This window comes from Grampus griseus (assembly GCF_964374135.1).
Source record: "Grampus griseus genome assembly, chromosome: 20".
Taxonomy (NCBI): Eukaryota; Metazoa; Chordata; class Mammalia; order Artiodactyla; family Delphinidae; genus Grampus; species Grampus griseus.
The window spans coordinates 39,291,468-39,310,529 of record NC_139014.1 but is presented as its reverse complement, the minus strand read 5'-3'; the positions used below and the strand labels follow the sequence as shown (position 1 = coordinate 39,310,529).

Below are 19,062 nucleotides of genomic sequence, written 5' to 3'. Positions count from 1 at the left end.
CCACTTACATCAGTGGACAGAAAATCAATGTGGTCTTAAATGACACAATACACCAGTTGGACTTAACAGATATCTACAGGACATTACAACCAAAAACAGCAGAATTATACATTCTTTTCAAGTGCACAATGGACATTCTGCAGGATCGATCACATGCTGAGCCACAAAACAAGCCTCAACAAATGTAACAACAATTTGTAACAACAAATGTAAGAGGACAGAAATTATATATCAAGCATTTTTTTCCAACCACAACAGTATGAAACTAGAAAACAACTTAGAAAGAAAAATGGGAAAAGAAGAAACACATGGAGACTGAAAAACATGCTACTAAAAAACCAATGGGTCAATTAAGAAATCAAAGAGGAAATCAGAAAATAACTTGATACAAATGAAAATGGAAACACAACACTGCAAAAATCTATGGTATACAGCACAAGCAGACGGAAGTTTATAGCCACACAGGCCTTCCTCAAGAAACAAGAAAAATCTCAAATAAACTACCTAACCTCCCACCTAAAAGAATTAGAAAAAGAAAAACAAAGCCCAAAGTCAGCAGAAGAAAGGAAGTAAAGATCAGAGGGGAAATAAATGAAAGAGAGATTTAAAAAAAAAAAAACCACAATAGAAAAGATCAATGAAACCCAGAGCTGGTTTTTTGAAAAGATAAACAAAACTGATAAACCTTTAGCCAGGCTCACCAAGAAGAAAAGAGAGAGGACCCAAATAAAATAAGAAGATATTTGCAAACCATATATATGATAAGGGATTAATATCCAAAATATACAAAGAACTCATACAACTGAACATCAAAAAACAAACAATCCTGGGCTTCTCTGGTGGTGCAGTGGTTGAGAGTCCACCTGCCAATGCAGGGGACACAGGTTCGTACCCTGGTCCGGGAAGATCCCACATGCCGCGGAGCGGCTGGGCCTGTGAGCCATGGCCGCTGAGCCTGCGCGCCCAGAGCCTGTGCTCCACAACGGGAGAGGCCACAACAGTGAGAGGCCCACGTACCGCAAAATAAATAAATAAATAAATAAACAATCCTGGGACTTCCCTGGTGGCGCAGTGGTTAAGAATCCGCCTGCCAACGCAGGGGACATGGGTTCGAGCCCTGGTCCAGGAATATCCCACATGCCGCGGAGCAACTAAGCCCGTGCGCCACAACTACTGAACCTGCGCTCTGGAGCCCGCGAGCCACAACTACTGAGCCTGTGTGCCACAACTACTGAAGCCCGAGTGCCTAGAGCCCGTGCTCTGCAACAAGAGAAGCCACTGCAATGAGAAGCCCGCGCATAGCAATGAAGAGTAGCCCCCGCTCACCGCAAATAGAGAAAGCCCGTGCACAGCAATGAAGACCCAAAGCAGCCAAAAATAAATAATAAAAAATTTTTTGATTAATAGGCAGAAGACTTGAATAGACATTTTTCCAAAGACATACAGATGGCCAACAGGCACATGAAAAGATGCTCAACATCACTAATCATCAAGAGAAATGCAGATTAAAACTGCAATGAGATATCACCTCACACAGGTCAGAATGGCCATCATCAAAGAAGACCACAGATAACAAATGTTGGCAAGGATGTGGAGAAAAGGGAACCCTCTTGCACTGTTGGTGAAAATGTAAATTGGTGCAGCCACTACGGAGAACAGTATGGAGTTTCCTCAAAATTCTGAAAATAGAACTACTATATATGATCCAGCAATCCCACTCCTGGGTATATATCCAAAAAATAAGGAAAAGACTAATTCAAAAGATATATGCACCCCAATGTTCAAAGCAGCACTATTCACAATAGCGAAGACATGGAAACAACCTAAATGTCCATCAGCAGAAGAATGGATAAAGAAGATGTGGTACGTATGTACAATGGAATATTACTTGGCCATAAAAAAATGAAATAATGCCATTTGCAGCAACATGGATGGACCTGGAGGGTATTATGCTTGATGAAATAAGTGAAACAGAGGAAGACAAATACTGTATGGTACCACTTATATGTCTAAAAAATAAAACTAGTGAATATAATGAAACAGACTCACAGATACAGAGAACAAACTAGGGGTTATCAGTAGGGAGAGAGAAGGGGAAGGGGCAAAATAAAGGTAGGGGATAAAGGGTACAAACTATTGTGTATAAAATAAATAAGCTACCAAGATATATTGTACAGCACAGGGAATATAGCCAATATTTTATAATAACTATAAATGGAGTATAATCTATAAAATTTTTCTATCACTATACTGTACACCTGAAACTAAAATCAAAAATTCACTATACCTAAATTGTAAAGAGTAATGAAAAGAATTTTACTTGTTCCTTCCCATCAAGACTGGAAAGGAGGGGCTTCCCTGGTGGCGCAGTGGTTAAGAATCCACCTGCCAATGCAGGGGGACACGGGTTTAATCCCTGGTCCGGGAAGATCCCACATGCCGCGGAGCAACTAAGCCCATGCACCACAACTACTGAGCCTGCACTCTAGAGCCCGTGAGCCACAACTGCCGAGCCTGCGTGCTGCAACTACTGAAGCCTGCATGCCTAGAGCCCATGCTCTGCAACAAGAGAAGCCACTGCAATGAGAAGCCTGCGCACTGCGATGAAGAGTAGACCCCGTTCACCGCAACTAGAGAAAGCCCACGCACAGCAACAAAAACCCAACGCAGCCAAAAATAAAATAAATAATTTTTTTTTAAAAAACCACACAGAAAAAAGAATTCTTAAAAAAAAAAAAAAGACTGGAAAGGAAAAAGTAAAATTCTCTCTTCACACATGACACCATCCTATACCTACCCAAAGAATCCACAAGAAAGCTCCTAGAAAGAACAGATCAGTTCAGCAAAGTGTCAGGTACAAGATCAACAGAAAGGGACAGAAAGTAGAGGTTACCCAGGGCTGGGCAGAGGGAAAATGGGAACTTACTGCTTAATGGGTAGAGTTTCTATTTGGAGAGAGAAAAATGTTTTAGAAATGGATGGTGGTGATAATTGCATAACACTGTGAATGTACTTAAGGGCACTAAATTGTACATTTAAAAACGGTTAAAATGTCAAATTTTATATTACATATATTTTACTACAATTCAAAAAATAGAAAACAGGGCTTCCCTGGTGGCGCAGTGGTTGAGAGTCTGCCTGCCGATGCAGGGGACACGGGTTCGTGCCCCGGTCTGGGAGGATCCCACATGCCGCGGAGTGGCTGGGCCCGTGAGCCGTGGCCGCTGAGCCTGTGCGTCCGGAGCCTGTGCTCCGCAGCGGGAGAGGCCACAACAGTGAGAGGCCCGCGTACCACAATCAAAAACCAAAAAAAAAAAAAAAAGAAAACAAAAACAGATCTATTGGGCATCCCTTGGTGGTGCAGTGGTTGAGAGTCCGCCTGCCGATGCAGGGGACACGGGTTCGTGCCCCGGTCTGGGAAGATCCCACGTGCCGCGGAGCGGCTGGGCCCGTGAGCCATGGCTGCTGAGCCTGCGCGTCCAGAGCCTGTGCTCCGCAACGGGAGAGGCCACAACAGTGAGAGGCCCGCGTACCAGGGAAGAAAAAAAAAAAACAGATCTATTTTACTAAATTTATAAATGGATGTTAGGATACTTAAGGGACTTTAGCTAAGTTGAAAGTGGTGCTGACTGTTTAAGAGTTCCATCTGTTCATGTGATTTGATAAGACATTAATCAAACTTCACTTGAACAGAGCAGAGTGATTTGCAAGAAACAGCTAGGATTTTGTATTTGCAATTTTAACTCACTTAATATTAATTCTTACAAACCAGTAGGTTTCTATGAACAAAAGCTGCCTTCGTAGATGTAAAAAAAAAAAAAAAAACTCACGTTGAACCTGTAACTTTTATATTTTCAGTAACTTAAATATTTTATAGAATTTTTAAATTTCCCAAAAGATAAAAACAAAAAAAGTCTGAGGGAAAAAAAAATTCAGAGACCAGAATCACATCTTTCTGAACAATAAATAACATAAGAAAGTAATGTCCTCATTACCTCCCCAGGTGTGGACGTGGATTTTTTTCCACCACACGTACAGGAAGAGAAGAGCAGACAGGGAGAACTGGGAAGTGGTGTTCGCCCAGGCAGATCCTCTGAAGGAGAAAAAGCTATCGTCACCCGTGAGTACATTCCTCCCAAATAATAAGCTTTCGCTCTCACAGTGATTAGATGAGCCCATAGCTCCTGGACTATCTTCTTTTTCAACACCAGATCCACTTATAATAGACTTGTTTTCTTTTCATCAAGATTGAATTTTTGTGGAAAAACCCAATGCTACTAGAAAAGCAAAAGGACATAAAGACTTATCACCCTTCCTTGTTCTGATAGCCTTAAATAAACCATCAAATAAATTCTTAAACATACTTAGTTCAAAGGCTATGGCAGGGATTTCCCTGGTGGTCCAGTGGGTAAGACTCCGCACTCCCAATGCAGGGGGCCAGGGTTCGATCCCTGGTCGGGGAACTAGATCCCACATGCATGCCGCAACTGAGACCCAGCACAGCAAAAGATAGATAGATAGATGATAAATAAATAAATAAAGCAAGCTATGGCAGACAGCAACTGTGTTCAACAACTGGTCTAGGGTCATAGTAGTTTTATTTCCCAGGATTATAACAAATTTGTTTTGTCTTGGGAAATAACCTGAGAGCATCGTCAATGGATGACATTTTAGCCCCACAAATAGAATGTACCCTGTCCTGGCGCAGAGACCAGGAACTCTGATTCTCTTCTGTTTCTTCATTTCACTCTCCTGACCAGTTCTCACAGTTTTTCATTTCTTAATCCATCCCTGTGTTTTTCTCCTCTTACCCACCTGTTCCCAAACTGCCCTCTGTATATGTTTAAAAAAACCTTCTAAAAGACAGTCTCTGAGCTTCACCTTCAGAGAAGCCTGCTGAGATGCTTACGTGGGTCAGTGTCACCGCTTCGCAAACTTGGCCCCTGACTCTTCACTCCCCCACGGCCAAAGCCTCTTTCGGTTTTCTGGAAGGTGTTACAAATGTTTTTTCATTGATTGGTCTGTGTTCCAACTCTGCATAATCCTTCAATTAATGGCGTGTGTGTGTGTGTGTGTGTGTGTGTGTGTGTGTGTGTGTGTGTGTACATATATTCTTTTTATTTTTTTTTTTTTTGCGGTACGCGGGCCTCTCACTGTTGTGGTCTCTCCCGCTGAGGAGTAGAGGCTCCGGACGCACAGGCTCAGTGGCCATGGCTCACGGGCCCAGCTGCTCCACGGCATGTGGGATCTTCCCGGACGGGGCACGAACCCATGTCCCCAGCATCGGCAGGCAGACTCTCAACCACTGCGCCACCAGGGATGCCCACTGTATATATTTTTTACTGCAACCGACAGAATTAAATTTCCGTCATTATCCAGTACTCACATGCCATAGAAGCAAACATCTCATGAAAAACACCCCCAGGCCATGTTCTATTTCCTATTCTATTTCATCTTATTTCATTCATAATATATTTAATCTTTCAAAGTGCTGGTCATGACCCACGAAACCAGTTTTCATTTATAAAGAAACACACTGCCCTAGGGAACTCCCTGGCGGTCCAGTGGTTAGGACTCTGCGCTTTCACTGCAGTGGCCCAGGTTCAGTCCCTGGTGGGGGAACTAAGATCCCACAAGCTGTGCAGCACAGCGGAAAAAAAGAAAGAACACACTGCCCTAAAGCACCTCAAAACTGCCGGGGCCCGGTCCACGAGTGCTGGTGAGATCACGCCAGCCACACGGAGGAAGCAGGCTCTGGGGGCCTCAAGTGAGGGGGGACCAGCACGTGGCACCCGCCCGGGGAGGTCTTACTCTGTGTGACCCCCGCCTGCTCGAGCTCCTTCGAGACGGAATCTGGCTCCATTCCTTTACAATCCAGGGACAACGGGAAAATCCCTACAGGCCTCTGCCCACCTCCTGCCTTTGCTGGGGTCACCCCTCCCTGTGTGCCCAGGCTCGGGATCGCCCTCCTCCGGGTGGGTGTCAGCTCCCCGCTCTCCCCGGACTAAGCCCCAACGTTCCCCCCTCCTGGGTTCCAGGGCACCCGCTGCCCATGAACACAGCTTGGCATTCCCCACTGGGCTGCCCCCTCCCCTGCATCCCAGCCGGCACACAGAAGGCACTCAGTACGTGGGGAACGGAGGGGTCACTACTCACGCCACTCCGAAGTCCAGGGCGTACAGCAGGAGGGCATTCATGCCCACGTTGAGGACGTTCGCTGCAATGCCGGTAACCACTTGAGGCAGGATGATGCCCTAAGAGCCCCAGGCACACAGGGAAACATGAGCACTTTCAACAGCCTGTCAGCTGGGTGGTGCGAGCGAGCAAGGAACATACATCGGCCTCCGCCGCCCGGCTCCCAGCACAGGGCTCCTAAAACCCTTGCCATTCCCTCAGTGCTAAGAGCACCAGGGGCATCTCTTATTCTAATATCTGGTCTTTGACCCCAGCTCTGACACAGAGCTCCTGAAAGCCTTATGAATTCCTTAGTTATAAAGAGTACCAAGAGTATCTTTTGTTCTAATGAGGCGACCCAGGATGGGCTCCGGGATGGGCTCCGGTCACCACGGTTTTCAGGCTCCCCACCCCCACTCTCGAGAGGGGGGACGGGCTGGAAATGGAGCTAATGAACGAGGACGCCCTTGTGAGGACACCTCCATAAAGTCCCAACAGCGTGGGCTTCAGGGAGCTTCCAGGCGGGTGCACACAGGCACAGAATCCCAGCGAGAAAAGAGAGAGGACAACCACGCCAGCCAGGTCCCAGCGTGAGGTCTATAAGGAAAGACCACCTGCGAGCGCCAGGACCAAGGCTGGGGGCACACGAGGTCACCTCACCCAGAGTACCCAGCGATGCCCGTGGCGGAGCAGGGGTACCGTGAACGCCCATCCCTTTATTCTTACTTTACTCACTTCGTTTGTATCTGCTGCCCACGCGACACTGGTACTTTCTTTAAGTAAGACTTCTGCATTTTCCCCCTGCATTTAAACGGCTGACCACTGTCAAAGTGCAATGGCTTCGTGGACAAACGGTGACATGCAGGCATTGGAGGCTCAGTTCGGTGGGCTGGAGCGCCTCTCAACTCTGCCCGCACCCACCCTGCCCTGTGCTACACGAGGCCCCGGGGGGCCCTGCACATGGCTGCGGTGGTGGCCGTGGGACACTGGGTCCTCCTCCTCTAAAACAGGTGCCAGTCAGTCTGAGGCCGGTGCAAAGCCAGAAACCAGGTGGCCTAGAGGATGTGACGGGGCCGGGCATCTCTCTAGGGCAGGGCACATCCATCCACAAGACTCCACCCAGACAGAGCTCGGGTAGAACCTCGGAAAAAATTGTCCATTACTTTTATGGAAAATTCCCTAAGATATTTACTGGGGGGTTGGGGTGGGTGGGCGGTGGCCCGGCTGGCAGCGTGGCACTCTGGCCAGTCCCGCGGGGCCAGGAAGCAGGCTGTGGACACGCAGGTGGTGACAGCGCTCAGCCTGGAGCTTGGACCAGAGCCCACTACCCTGGGGACCTCAGCGCAACAAGGCCTCTGCTGGAGCCTCAGTGTTCTCACTCGAGTGCATCTCTGTCTAAGCACAGTCAGGGTCGGGGCACAGAGCGAGGAAGGGGGCGTTAAGGATGGGCGAGATGGACGCGCGACGGTGGGGCTACAGGTGCAGCCCGGTGGGGGACAGGTCCCAGGTGGCCCCCACTTCGAGGAGCCACACGTTTGGTTCGGTCTGGCTCCCGAGTCTCACTGAGCCTGGGGGAAGGGGCGGTGTGAGCTGGGACAGCCCAGGGTCCAGAGCCTCGGACCCTCAGCCCATTCCACCTTGAAGCCCGCCTTCCACCGTAACCCTCAGGCCTAGCCCAGCACTGGGCTGTCGTGTTGGAAAGAGAAATACTCGAAGCAGATCCTTAAGGCAGGATAGTTTGTAGAAAAAGATCTAGCAAATGCCAACTCAGAACCTACCCTCTTCAGCCCTAACTCTCCTCCTCTGTGAAGCTGGGTAAGATAATTACTTTCTTGCAAGATTGCGAGAAATGACTCTCAGCGCGCTGTTGGGCGTGTCTGCCTAAAACCCAAACTGGGGAAAGCTAGGGAAAAGCCCGCCCCTGAAATACAGACTTTTAAATATTGAAAACTTTAGATCAGACTTTGGAGCCAGGCTGAGTTCAAACCCCAGCTCCCTGGCTTACAATCTGTATGACCTTGGGCAAGTCACCTCATCTACATACCTTAGTTTTCTTATCTAAAAATGGAAAGGCTAGAGCCTACTCACATTGTTATTAGAATTAAGTTAATGTATTTATGAGGCAGTTAGAACAGTATCTGGCACAGAGTAAAATTATTGTTAATAAATAAATAAAACAGAAATACCACGTCGAGTTAGGGAAAAAAACACTGAGTACACATTTCCAGTATTATGGAGTAAAACTATTAAAGAATCTGTACCTGACTTTGTAAATACTTTGCCTGCAGCTGGAACAGGAATGTGGCCTGTAAGATAAAATAGAAAAACAGCTCTTGTTGATTAAAAAAAAGTCTCATTCCCACAGTTTACGTCGGTTCTGGTTTTTAGTAAGATATTTATCTTGTTATGTGACCTCAAATTCAGAGACTCAGACCCACGCTAACCAAATGCTAGGATAATCAAATGCTACCTATTTGGATTTTCCCAGCGGACTCCGTGAGGACAAAAGCGAATTCTAACCAGCTCGAGAGAAGCCGCTCGCTGCCTTGACGTCTGAATGGCTCCGAGGGTGACAGCTGGCGGTCCTTCCCCAAATCCAGGCGGAGCCCAGGAAGCATCCTGATTAATTTGGAATCAAAGGTAACCCTAACCTAGAGACCCTCATGCAGAGTGAAGTCAGTCAGAAGGAGAAAAACAAATACCGTATATTAATGCATATATGTGGAATCTAGAAAAATGGTACAGATGATCTTATTTGCAAAACAGAAATAGAGACACAGACGTAGAGGACAAACATATGGACACCAAGAGGGGAAAGTGGAGGACGGGGTGGGATGAATTGGGAAGTTGGGATTGTCATCTATACACTGTTGATATAAAATAGTGTATGAAATAGATAACTAATGAGAACCTACTGTATAGCTCAGGGAACTCTACTCAACTCAATGCTTTTTGGTGACCTAAACGGGAAGGAAATCCAGACAAGAGGGGACATATGTATACATATGGCTGATTCGCTTTGCTATACAGTAGAAACTAACACAACATTGTAAAGCAACTATACCCCAATAAAAATTAATTTTAAAAAAAAGTAACCCTAGAATAAGGAAGGAAATGTCTTCCCCTTATCAGTGTTTATATTTAATTTAAGCTCTTGGACATCAAAGTGGCACAAGCTCTGAGGATCAGTGGGGTGGGGACGACAGGTCCAAGAAATTTTCAACTTTTGCATGAATAGCACATTGATAAAATAAACAAACAAAAGGAGGGGAGGCCCCCGTTCACGAAACACAAGGATGTTCTTGACACTTACCGGAAGAGAAGGGATTAAAATCATCACATAGATCTGGGCTATCCTAAAACAGACAACAAAAGGGCCTCCAGTTAATATTAAAACAATTGCTGGTCATGCTGTCTTCAAGCTGAATCCACAGAGTATGTTCTAAAAAATTAAAACTAAAAATAATTTATGTGGGAGAAAGTTAGTAACACTTGTAAGTGACTGTTTCTTTGCAAAGTAAGTCGACATCACATCAGGCCTGCTAAATGTCTGCTTACTCAGGGGAGCTGGACTTGATGTTTTTCAGGTCATCCTAGGCAGAAAAGCTGGAAGGAACACAGCCAAATGAACTGAAAGTTGGGCAAAATTCGGAAGCCTCTTGCAAGAGCCAGGACTGCAGCTGTACCTCACAAGGAGGCACGACCAACAGTCTCCAAAAAGGACAGCCTGCATCTCCAGAAAGGACAGCTCCCCCTGCATCCGGCATCCCTGACATCACTGGGGAGCCTGCTAGAACTGAGGGTTAACAATCCCAACTCTAAAAACAAGCGTGAGGCGACCACGTTGCCCTCTTCTGCGCGTCAGGGAAAGACACTCTGTGCGTGTGCAAAACTCCAAACGGAGAAACTCCGTGAAGGGCAGGTGGGGCCATGCCTCCCGGAGGGCAGGGTCCCCGTGCATCTGCATCGGGGGGTCCCCACCAGCCCAGGGTCCCGCAGGCCAGAGTCACAGCTTCCACCTTCCACAGGGTTCAAGTCCAGGTGACTGACCGAAAATGTCAACACAGGCAAGATAACCAAGCAGCCACTGACCGTGACCCTGCGCTTGTGACGCTAGAGATCCGGCTGACCTGGAGACCTCGGGGTCTTGCTTCAGGAACAGGAGGAGGCTCTCGGTGTTGAGGAGGAGGGCCCAGCACGGGAAGCAGCACAGCATCAGGACGAGGATGCTTCTCTGAAGGACGATCCCCACACGCTTTAGGTTCTTGGCTCCAAAGGACTTGGGAACACAAATACAGTGATGGAGAATGCAGCGCCTGGGCCACCTGCCCCACCAACAGACCTCCACCGGAAGTGCCCTGCCCGCCTCCAGCAGCCCTGCCGGTGCTTCCTGCTATCTGCTCCCACCCCAGCCACTGAGCTGGTTGCCCGGGACGACTGGTCCCCTGCTCCAGGGAACCGGGCAGGAAAGAGCTGAGCTTAAAAGGTGTCAGAAGAACTGGGCGCATGTTGGAGCCTTCCGGATTCATTCAGCAGATACTTCTACAACACCTACTACGTGCCAGACAGCCGTGAGGCCTGGGAGCTAACTCAGCAGGGAGCAAAGTCCCTGCTCTCATAGGAAAAAGTCAATCCGGGAAGGGGAAGAGGAAGGAGTGTTGGGGTGGTGGTGAGCACAGCTCTTGACCTGGTGATGGGGGGGGCCTCACCCAGGGGCTGATGGCAAGAGAGTGAGCGGGAGCAGCCTGGGGGCGCTGCAGGGCTGGAACAGAGTGGGGGAGGGAGGGGAGGGGGAGGGGTCACTGGACAGCTCCAAGCAGAGGAACCCCACGAGCGGCGCGACGGAGGGGCAGGTGGGAGGCCAGAGCACAGAGAGCAGGGAGGTGGACAGGCCGCTCCCCAGTGCCCCGGCCCAGGCCTCCTCTCTCTGCAAGTAACGGAATGACTCTTTCTTCAACCAAAAGCGACCGACCTCAACACACATTAAAAGAGACAATGGGACTAAATTAAACACCCGGTAACGGAAGAATGGAAATACCAGTGACATATTACAGAATATCACGCAAATATTAAATGGGAAAGTATACACTGACTTCATTGAAACAGAACATTCTCCAAACACTGTTGAAGGGGAGGGAAAAAAAACCCATATGTAAATTCTAGAGTTGTGTGGGTGCATAAATGTACACAGATTGAAATATCTGTAGGATATTCACCAAAAAGTTGATAGAGGTAACTGGGGGATGGGCGGGGGTAAATTTTAGTGATTTTTTCCACTTTTTAAAATACTTTTCTAGATAACCTAAAATTTCTATATGTGTTTGGCCTTTATAATCTTTTTAAAAAGCTATTTAAAATTTGGGCAACAATGTGCCACTATGGAAGTACATTTAATAATACAGAAAGATGTCCATTATACGATAAGTGGGGAAACAAGATACAGCCTTTTTGTTAAAGTATATATGTGTATAAATGAAAATGACTGAAATGTTGAAATGGTGCAAAAAAAAAAAAAAGGAACCCAAAAAACTCTTTTGAAATAAAATTTCATATCCTGTATCATGCCAAACCAGAGTTAGCTTTGGCCTAAATTACATTAAGTCCTTCAGAGCCGTGTTCAGCTTAGCCTGGAAAAACGATCTCGGGAAACCCTCACGCATTACCTGATGGGAGCCGAGGGCAGCAGCTCAGGAGATACTACATTCGCTTAGCACTGCTCCTTCCTTGGCATGTAACCCTGTCCTCATTCTCCCAGGCTTTGGGTTTAAAGGTAGGACTCATCCATCATATACCACCCCGCCCCAGCCATTCATTCATCCATCCGACCATCCACCCACCCACCCACTCATTCATCCACTCATGCATCATATCCCCACCCACCCATTCATCCATCCATCATCCATCCATCCATCCATCCATCATACACCCAACCCATTCATTCATCCACACACTCATTCATCATACAGCCACTCATCCACTCACCCATTCATCCACCCCCCCATCTCTGCCACCTCCTCACCCATTCAACAAATTTCCAAGGTACTTGCTCTACAGCAAGCACAATGCTGAACCACAGGGCTTCAGAGACTGAAAGGGACACAGCCTTTCTCCCTAAGGAGCTCAGAGTCTAGAGGGAAAACCACTCTGGTTATAGATCAGGTGGGTGAGATAAGAGCCAGAGCCGGGAGGAAAAGGCCTTGACTGGCATCCGTTCCTGCGCTGGTGATGCCCGTACACCAGCCCAGAGCTCCCAATCCCAGGACAGGCATAAGGATGGAGAGAAACGAGCAGAGTCAAGAAACACTACGAGTTCAAGTCAAGAGCCGTCAGCAGTTCTGCTAACGTGTGGAGATGGGGGAGGAAGCAGACGGCTTCTGGCTTGAGTGGCGGGTGGTGTATTCCTGAGAGAGGGAACTCTACAGGGGAACACTGGTGAGCTTAATCCTGGATGAGCTGGGTCTGAGGACAGAATGGAGCCTGGCCCTCTGGGAAGGGATGGGGGCAGGAGATGGCGACGTGAGTCTTCACCACCGCTGGCGGCGGGGGAGACAGCAGCCGGGGGAGGATGTACCACAGTGGGAGGGACGTGCGGGCAGGGGGCTCCAAGGGGCAGGAAGAAGAAGAACAGACAGCACAGACTGAGAAGGAGCCACCGGAGAGGTGGCTGGACCACTGGCAGGATCCGCAACCGTGGCAACCAGGGAGTGGTGGAGAGTGGCGGTGGCTGCGCAGGTTAAGGACCAGGATCGGGCGGGGGGTGGGGGGGGGGCGGGGGGGACACGCAGGAACGGAATCAGTGATGGGTGCCGAGTCCAGGGCGGTGTCCAGACAGGGACCACAAGGGACACCTTCAAGCAGCTTGGTTTGAAGGAGAGGAGAGACGGAGGGGCAGTGGATGAAGGAGGACGGTTTTAGGGTGGGAGGGATCAGACAGGACGGAAAAAGGAAAACAGCCCTGAGTAGATGGACCAGAGGACAGGGTTAGTAAAGCCAGCTCCGCGCCATTTACAGCCATCAGCAGCGGGGTGGCCGACAAACAAAAGGCCGCAAAACCACAGCCTGACCTCAGTCCCCTAGATTGGGTCTACGACGAAAGATCACTGACAAAGAAAGGTCTGTGGGGCAGGGTGGTCCTCACCTGAGACATGAGCGTGTCACAAGCGGAGGCCAAGCCAGTTCCAACGGAAATCCCGGCGACATTCACAACCTGCAAGGGACAGCAGACCAGGTGTGGCAAGCGTCCGGGGACCAGGCGGGAGCAGCTGGTGATCTGTGTCTCAGATCACATGGTGTCCACATCTGTCCTTGTCGACTGTCACACAGAACGTACAGTCTAACTAAAGGATCACAGTCATCTGCGTCGACCAGGGGAGCCAACAACCTAGTTTTTCCTAAACCCACGGCGCATTACCACTTCTGTATTTAATAAAAGTACCGTTGCGGTTAACACCTGAAGGTGATACCCCTGATCTGCGGTGTGCATTGAACGACAATGACAGCAAACCTGGACTGAGCACGTGCTTCGTGCAGGGCCGTCCCCAGCCCGTCACACACACAGTGCTGCGATCACCACTCCCGTTTTATGGGTCATCTGAGTCACAGCAAGTTACATCACTCAGATGGTGACCTGAAGCTGGGCAGCCTGGCCCCAGGCTCTGGTCCTCCAGTGAGGAACGGCACAACTTTTGTGTCAGCCTCTCGCCCAGACCCCACCCAGTGCCCCCGACAACCAGGGGCACAAGCGGTAACCTGCAGGTAAGGGTCAGAGCCCAGCAGAGCTGGGTGGGGGGAGCTAAGACCCTCATTTCCATCCTGGGCTCACATTTAGCAGTGACGGCAGCCCCGGGATGACCTTCTCGGCCGAGCCCCCAGGAGTGGGTGACAGGCCACCCTCAGAGCAGGAGGGGACATCCACCCCAAGATGCTCTCTGCTGAGTCCACCCAGGACAGCGTCAGGGCAAAAGCCCCAGAACACCTGGGCTTTCCAGGAAGAGAGAAAGAGGAAGCATGCCAATTTCTCAAGAGTTTTGTATTGAAAAACAATGTCACACGTGAGCCTTTTTTGGGTAAATGAATGCACTTTGGTGTCATTCTTCCTCTACTACTTCAAGTCCATCTGGGTCAAGTTACTATTCAGAGACGGCTTTGGTTAAAGCCAACGAGCTTTTTACCAGCCCAGCCCTGATGTCACACTTTCCCCTCCCAGCAGCCAGTGATAAAAGATGCACAGGAGCTGCTACTGTATCTCTCAGAGCACGTCATCTGGGACCCGGGTTTCCACTTTATGAAACTCTGCAAGAGAAACTCCCTACGACTCAGCATCGAGAAAAGCTGCTCTTCCCTGAGAGATGGCTCAGGGACCCTTGGGGGAGCCACATGAGTGGGGAGTTCGAGCAGATGTGCAGCCCCTCAGATGCCAGTCTCCACCACCCCACCTTGCGTCGTCTTCCACCCGTGTGTCTTGGACCCAACTCTATCTGCCTTGAAAGTATTTTTATAAACCAACTCAAATGCTTTGTGGAACAAGGTGGGTATATAGAAATGTTCTTTGCTTTTAAAACCAAACACTTTGGGCTTCCCTGGTGGCACAGTGGTTGAGAGTCTGCCTGCCGATGTAGGGGACACGGGTTCGTGCCCCGGTCTGGGAAGATCCCACATGCTGCGGAGCGGCTGGGCCCGTGAGCCATGGCCGCTGAGCCTGCGCGTCCAGAGCCTGTGCTCCGCAACGGGAGAGGCCACAACAGTGAGAGGCCCACGTACCGCAAAAAAATAAATAAATAGAGTTTTCTTGAAATGAGTCTACTGTCTCCCTAGCAATTTGTTACAATTTAACAGCCGATTAAAAGCAAAAGTCTGGCCACCCACTGCCCGATAAGACAGGCACAGACCCCCTTATCTAAGACCTTATCCACAGAAATGCCCGACTTTGGAACATACCCACCTTCCCACATGCCCTTTTCAAGCCTGTCTGTATAATTTTAGGTTTGTATCTACTGTATTATTTTTTTTGGTTAGTCACCCACCAAATCTTTGTTTTTATTGAAATATACAATTTTGATTTACAATGTTGTGTTGGTTTCAGGCGTACAGCAAAGTGATTCCGTTTTATATATGTGTATGTGTATCTATTCTCTTTCAGATTCTTTTCCATTATGGTTTATCACAGGGTATTGAGTATAGTCTGCTGTGCTGTACAGTAGGACCTCGCTGGGTGTATTCCTATTTTATTTTTACTTCAAAAACTAGGAACTCTTCCGTTACCCTCTTATCATTGAGTGCTTTAGGGGAAAAACAAAAAGGGGGAAGGAATCACCAAAAAACACATAAAATCTGAATCCCCTTCCCAAGATAGGTTTCAAAATAGTTTTGGTGAAATAAATGAAAAACCAGGCACCGTGGGATTCTACAGGCGTACGCAATCATCATGCTTTAAACCCTCGCCACGTTACAGATGGGAAAACATAAAGGCGCAGAGCTGAGAAGAAAAACATACATTCAGGGGATGCCTGGGTGAGAGTCGGCTGCTCGGGTCTCCGAAGTTACGCATTTCTGAGACGTCTGCTGGGGCCGCATCTCTGCTGGTACCAGGCTCAGCAGAAATTAACAGGAGCCGCCGATCACAAGAAAGCAGGCAGAGACAGACCAGCACAGCCCGGAGGGGGGGGGCTCTGGGCTGCCTGCGAGTCCTCAGGGACAGTTTTGTGCAGGTGACCCTGCCCTGTCTAGGCAGACACACCCGGACCTCGCAAGCAGGTAACAGAAAGTCCCGGAGGTCAGAAGCCGGGAGGGGCGCGACTCTGGCTGTAGAATGGGGGGGCGGGGGCAGGATGCAGTCAGGGCGGGAGGAGGGGAGGCCCTGCGGCTGGCAGGAGGGATGAAAGCCGCGCTGGGAGAGTGTAGTAGCAGGAAACAGAAAAAAAGTGAGTTTAAGAAATGTGGGAAATTAAGGCAGCAGGGCTTGCTGACTGATGCAGACAGGGGGCCATGTGTAGGGTGCTCCCAGGGCAGGATGGTCACCCACAAACAGAGGAGGAGGGGGAAGAGAAGAAGCAGCACAACTACCAGAAGGGGAACCAGGGAGGACTGGCAGGTGCGAAGAGTTCCCAGGAGAGAGGTGGGGGAAGGCGGCCAGGTGAGGGCAAGTTCTCTGGAGATTGGGGGCGGGGGGGGGGGTCCCTGGCAACTTTCAGAAGAGTAGGTTAAGTGGAACAGTGGGGAAACAGGCCAGTTTGCAATGGGGAGAAAAGGAAAATGAAGACGCAGTGTAGACTTTCTGGCAGAGTGTTAAGTGGATAGAGGCCAGAGAGGGGGCTGCACAAGGAGAGACTTGGGTACTTTATCATAATTCAGTAGCACTAGTGAAAGGGAAGGGGCTGGAGAAGAAAGGATGGTTCTGAGCCCAGGTAGAAGGCTGGTCTCAAAGAAAAAAGTGATGAGAGACTTCCCTGGTGGCGCAGTGGTTAAGAATCCGCCTGCCAATGCAGGGGGCACTGAATCGAGCCCTGGTCTGGGAAGATCCCACATGCCGCAGAGCAGCTAAGCCCATGAGCCACAACTACTGAGCCCACGTGCCTAGAGCCGGTGCAACAAGCCACCATAATGAGAAGCCCACGCACCTCAACAAAGAGTAGCCCCCGCCCACCGCAACTAGAGAAAAGCCCGCGCGCAGCAACAAAGACCCAATCAGTGCAGCCAAAAATTAAATAAATAAATTTTTAAAAAAGAGAGGGAGAAGAGTGATGAGGACCCAGGTGGAAGGGCTGAAGGAAGAGCAGGGGGAATCAGGCACTGACTGGCCCTGGATTCTGAGAGGGGACCAAGCGGGGGCTGCAGAGCGAGCGAGGACGGAGGGATCCCAGCATGGGAAACCCCCATGAGGGCAAAGGACAGGCAGCAAGGGTGTGCGGACTTGACAGGGCTCCAGGGATAAAGGGTGGTGAGCGGAAGTGTAAAGTTTAAAGCTTCTACTGTGGGTGCACACGGCGGGCTGGAAATGTGCAGGGTGTGGAGCCCGATGTGCATTCGGTGGTCCTGGAAGCCAGCGAGATGGAGGGAGGCGGAGACAAGCCCTCAGGTCCTGAGGTTGTCAGTGAACACAGAAGAGGCCACGTACAGATCATCAACAAGGAAAAGTACAGGATGGTGTACCAGGTAGGTTGTCCAAAACTGGGTGCTGGGAAAGGAGAGTCTGCATGCAAAAGAATGAAGCTGGACCCCTATCTCACACCATACACAAAATCAACTCAAAATGGGTGAAAGACTTGAGCATAAGACCTGAAACCATAAAACTCCTGGAAGAAGACTTAGGCGGTAAGCTCCTTTAACAAGTCTTGGGCATGATTTTTTGGATCTGACACCAAAATCAGAGGCAAGAAAAGCAAAAGTAAACGGGACTACATGAAACTGAAAAGCTGCTGCACAGCAAAGGAAACCATCAACAAAATGAAAAGGCAACCTACCAAACGGGTTCACCCAATAATAGACCTGTAACTAAAATGTATGATTCCACATACCAAGGTGGTGTCAACCATAAGGAAAACTTCTGTGGCCCCGCCATGATCTTAGCGCTCTACCCACCTGGGTGGGAACAGGAGGGGCATTTTCTGAGACTGGGAAAGACCGTCTGCCATTACCAGCAGCAGCTTTTCACCTTCTTTGAAAGCATGGATGTAAATGCAGGAGAGAGGCGGCTTTCCACTACATCACCAACAAAAATACAGGGACTTCAAAGGGGGTGTAATTTCAATCCATGGTGGCAGGGAGACACTTTATTACAAGGCTGAAATAACACCACCTTAACGAGCTGTGTAATTCAAACTAACAGCAGTCAACCTAGTTCTAGATATGTTATCTGGTTTAACTTCATAATAGAAAAAAAAAAATGCAGTTCTTTTAGTTCTACCAGCAGACTTCGCCTCATTGCTACGAATTCTTTGCAATACCTGGTCCCCAGACCACTTAGAGTCAGTGGGATGGTTTGAGAGTACGGAGAACACCTTTTCTAAGTAGTTGACACAATCTCCTTCCAAATCTAACGATAGGGTAATGGAACCCCCGGGTCAAGCTCGGACCGCGTGAAGGTGCAGGTGTCAGACATCACACAATTCACATTCCAGGCTTTTCCAAGTCGTCAGCCCCCCTCCCCCGCAAAAGAATGTAAAAACCTACCGAGACAGCAAGCGTAACCGCGTCCAACTCGACCTTGCCCAGGTGTCCGCAGAATACGGAGCTGACGAGGCTGATGAGAAAGATCAGCAGCTGCGCGAGGAACTGGGGGAGGAAAGCGGAGGCCAGCGCGTTACACCGACCCTCCCGCCCGAGACGGCGCGGGACGGCGCTGGTCCACCGGCCGGACCGAGGGGGACGGGGTGACCGCGGGGAGAGGAACCACGGGATGAGGGACCGCGGTGGACGGGGGGGTGGGGGGGGGGGAACCGCGGGGAGAGGGACCACGGGGGACCGGGGGGACCGCGGGGAGGGCGGCGCGGGGCCGCGCACTCACCACTGGGCCCGCGAGCGCCGCCAGCTCCGCCGTCTCGCGCCCCACGTCGGGCGGCAGCGCGCCCCGCAGAGGCCGCAGGCATTCGCGCCAGCCGGGGGTCCCGGGCCGCTGGGCGCCGTCGCGGGCGGACGAGGGGCTCTCGGCGGCGAGCGGCGCAGGGGCGAGGGGGTTCTCCATGCGGTCGCGTGACGGGTCGGCGGCGGACGCGCCAGCTCCGAGAGTGCGCGGGAGGCGGCGGGGGCGGTGGGCCTGATATGGTGTGGGCTGGGTGGGCGGGGCGGCGGGCGGTAGCGGGATTGGGGGTGGGGAGGCCCCGCCCCGCCCGCCCCGCCCCCTACCGCCGCCGACCCGGCCCCCGCCTTCCGTGGCCCACGGGACTCGGGGGA

The 19,062-nt window shown here is 50.2% G+C and overlaps 1 protein-coding gene across 1 annotated transcript in view; it reads right to left on the bottom strand.

Annotated features, from left to right (window-relative positions):
* SLC47A1 (solute carrier family 47 member 1) overlaps positions 1 to 18,853 on the bottom strand; it is a gene marked incomplete at its 5' end in the record, with an annotated part of 56,890 nt that extends 38,037 nt beyond the window's left edge. The window contains 8 exons of the mRNA XM_082679443.1: positions 3,996 to 4,093; positions 6,157 to 6,254; positions 8,436 to 8,480; positions 9,488 to 9,530; positions 10,305 to 10,453; positions 13,313 to 13,381; positions 18,343 to 18,444; positions 18,677 to 18,853. Of these exons, the coding sequence (XP_082535569.1) occupies positions 3,996 to 4,093; positions 6,157 to 6,254; positions 8,436 to 8,480; positions 9,488 to 9,530; positions 10,305 to 10,453; positions 13,313 to 13,381; positions 18,343 to 18,444; positions 18,677 to 18,853 (781 nt within the window). The remainder of the gene's footprint in view (positions 1 to 3,995; positions 4,094 to 6,156; positions 6,255 to 8,435; positions 8,481 to 9,487; positions 9,531 to 10,304; positions 10,454 to 13,312; positions 13,382 to 18,342; positions 18,445 to 18,676) is intronic.
* Positions 18,854 to 19,062: the final 209 nt, after the last annotated feature.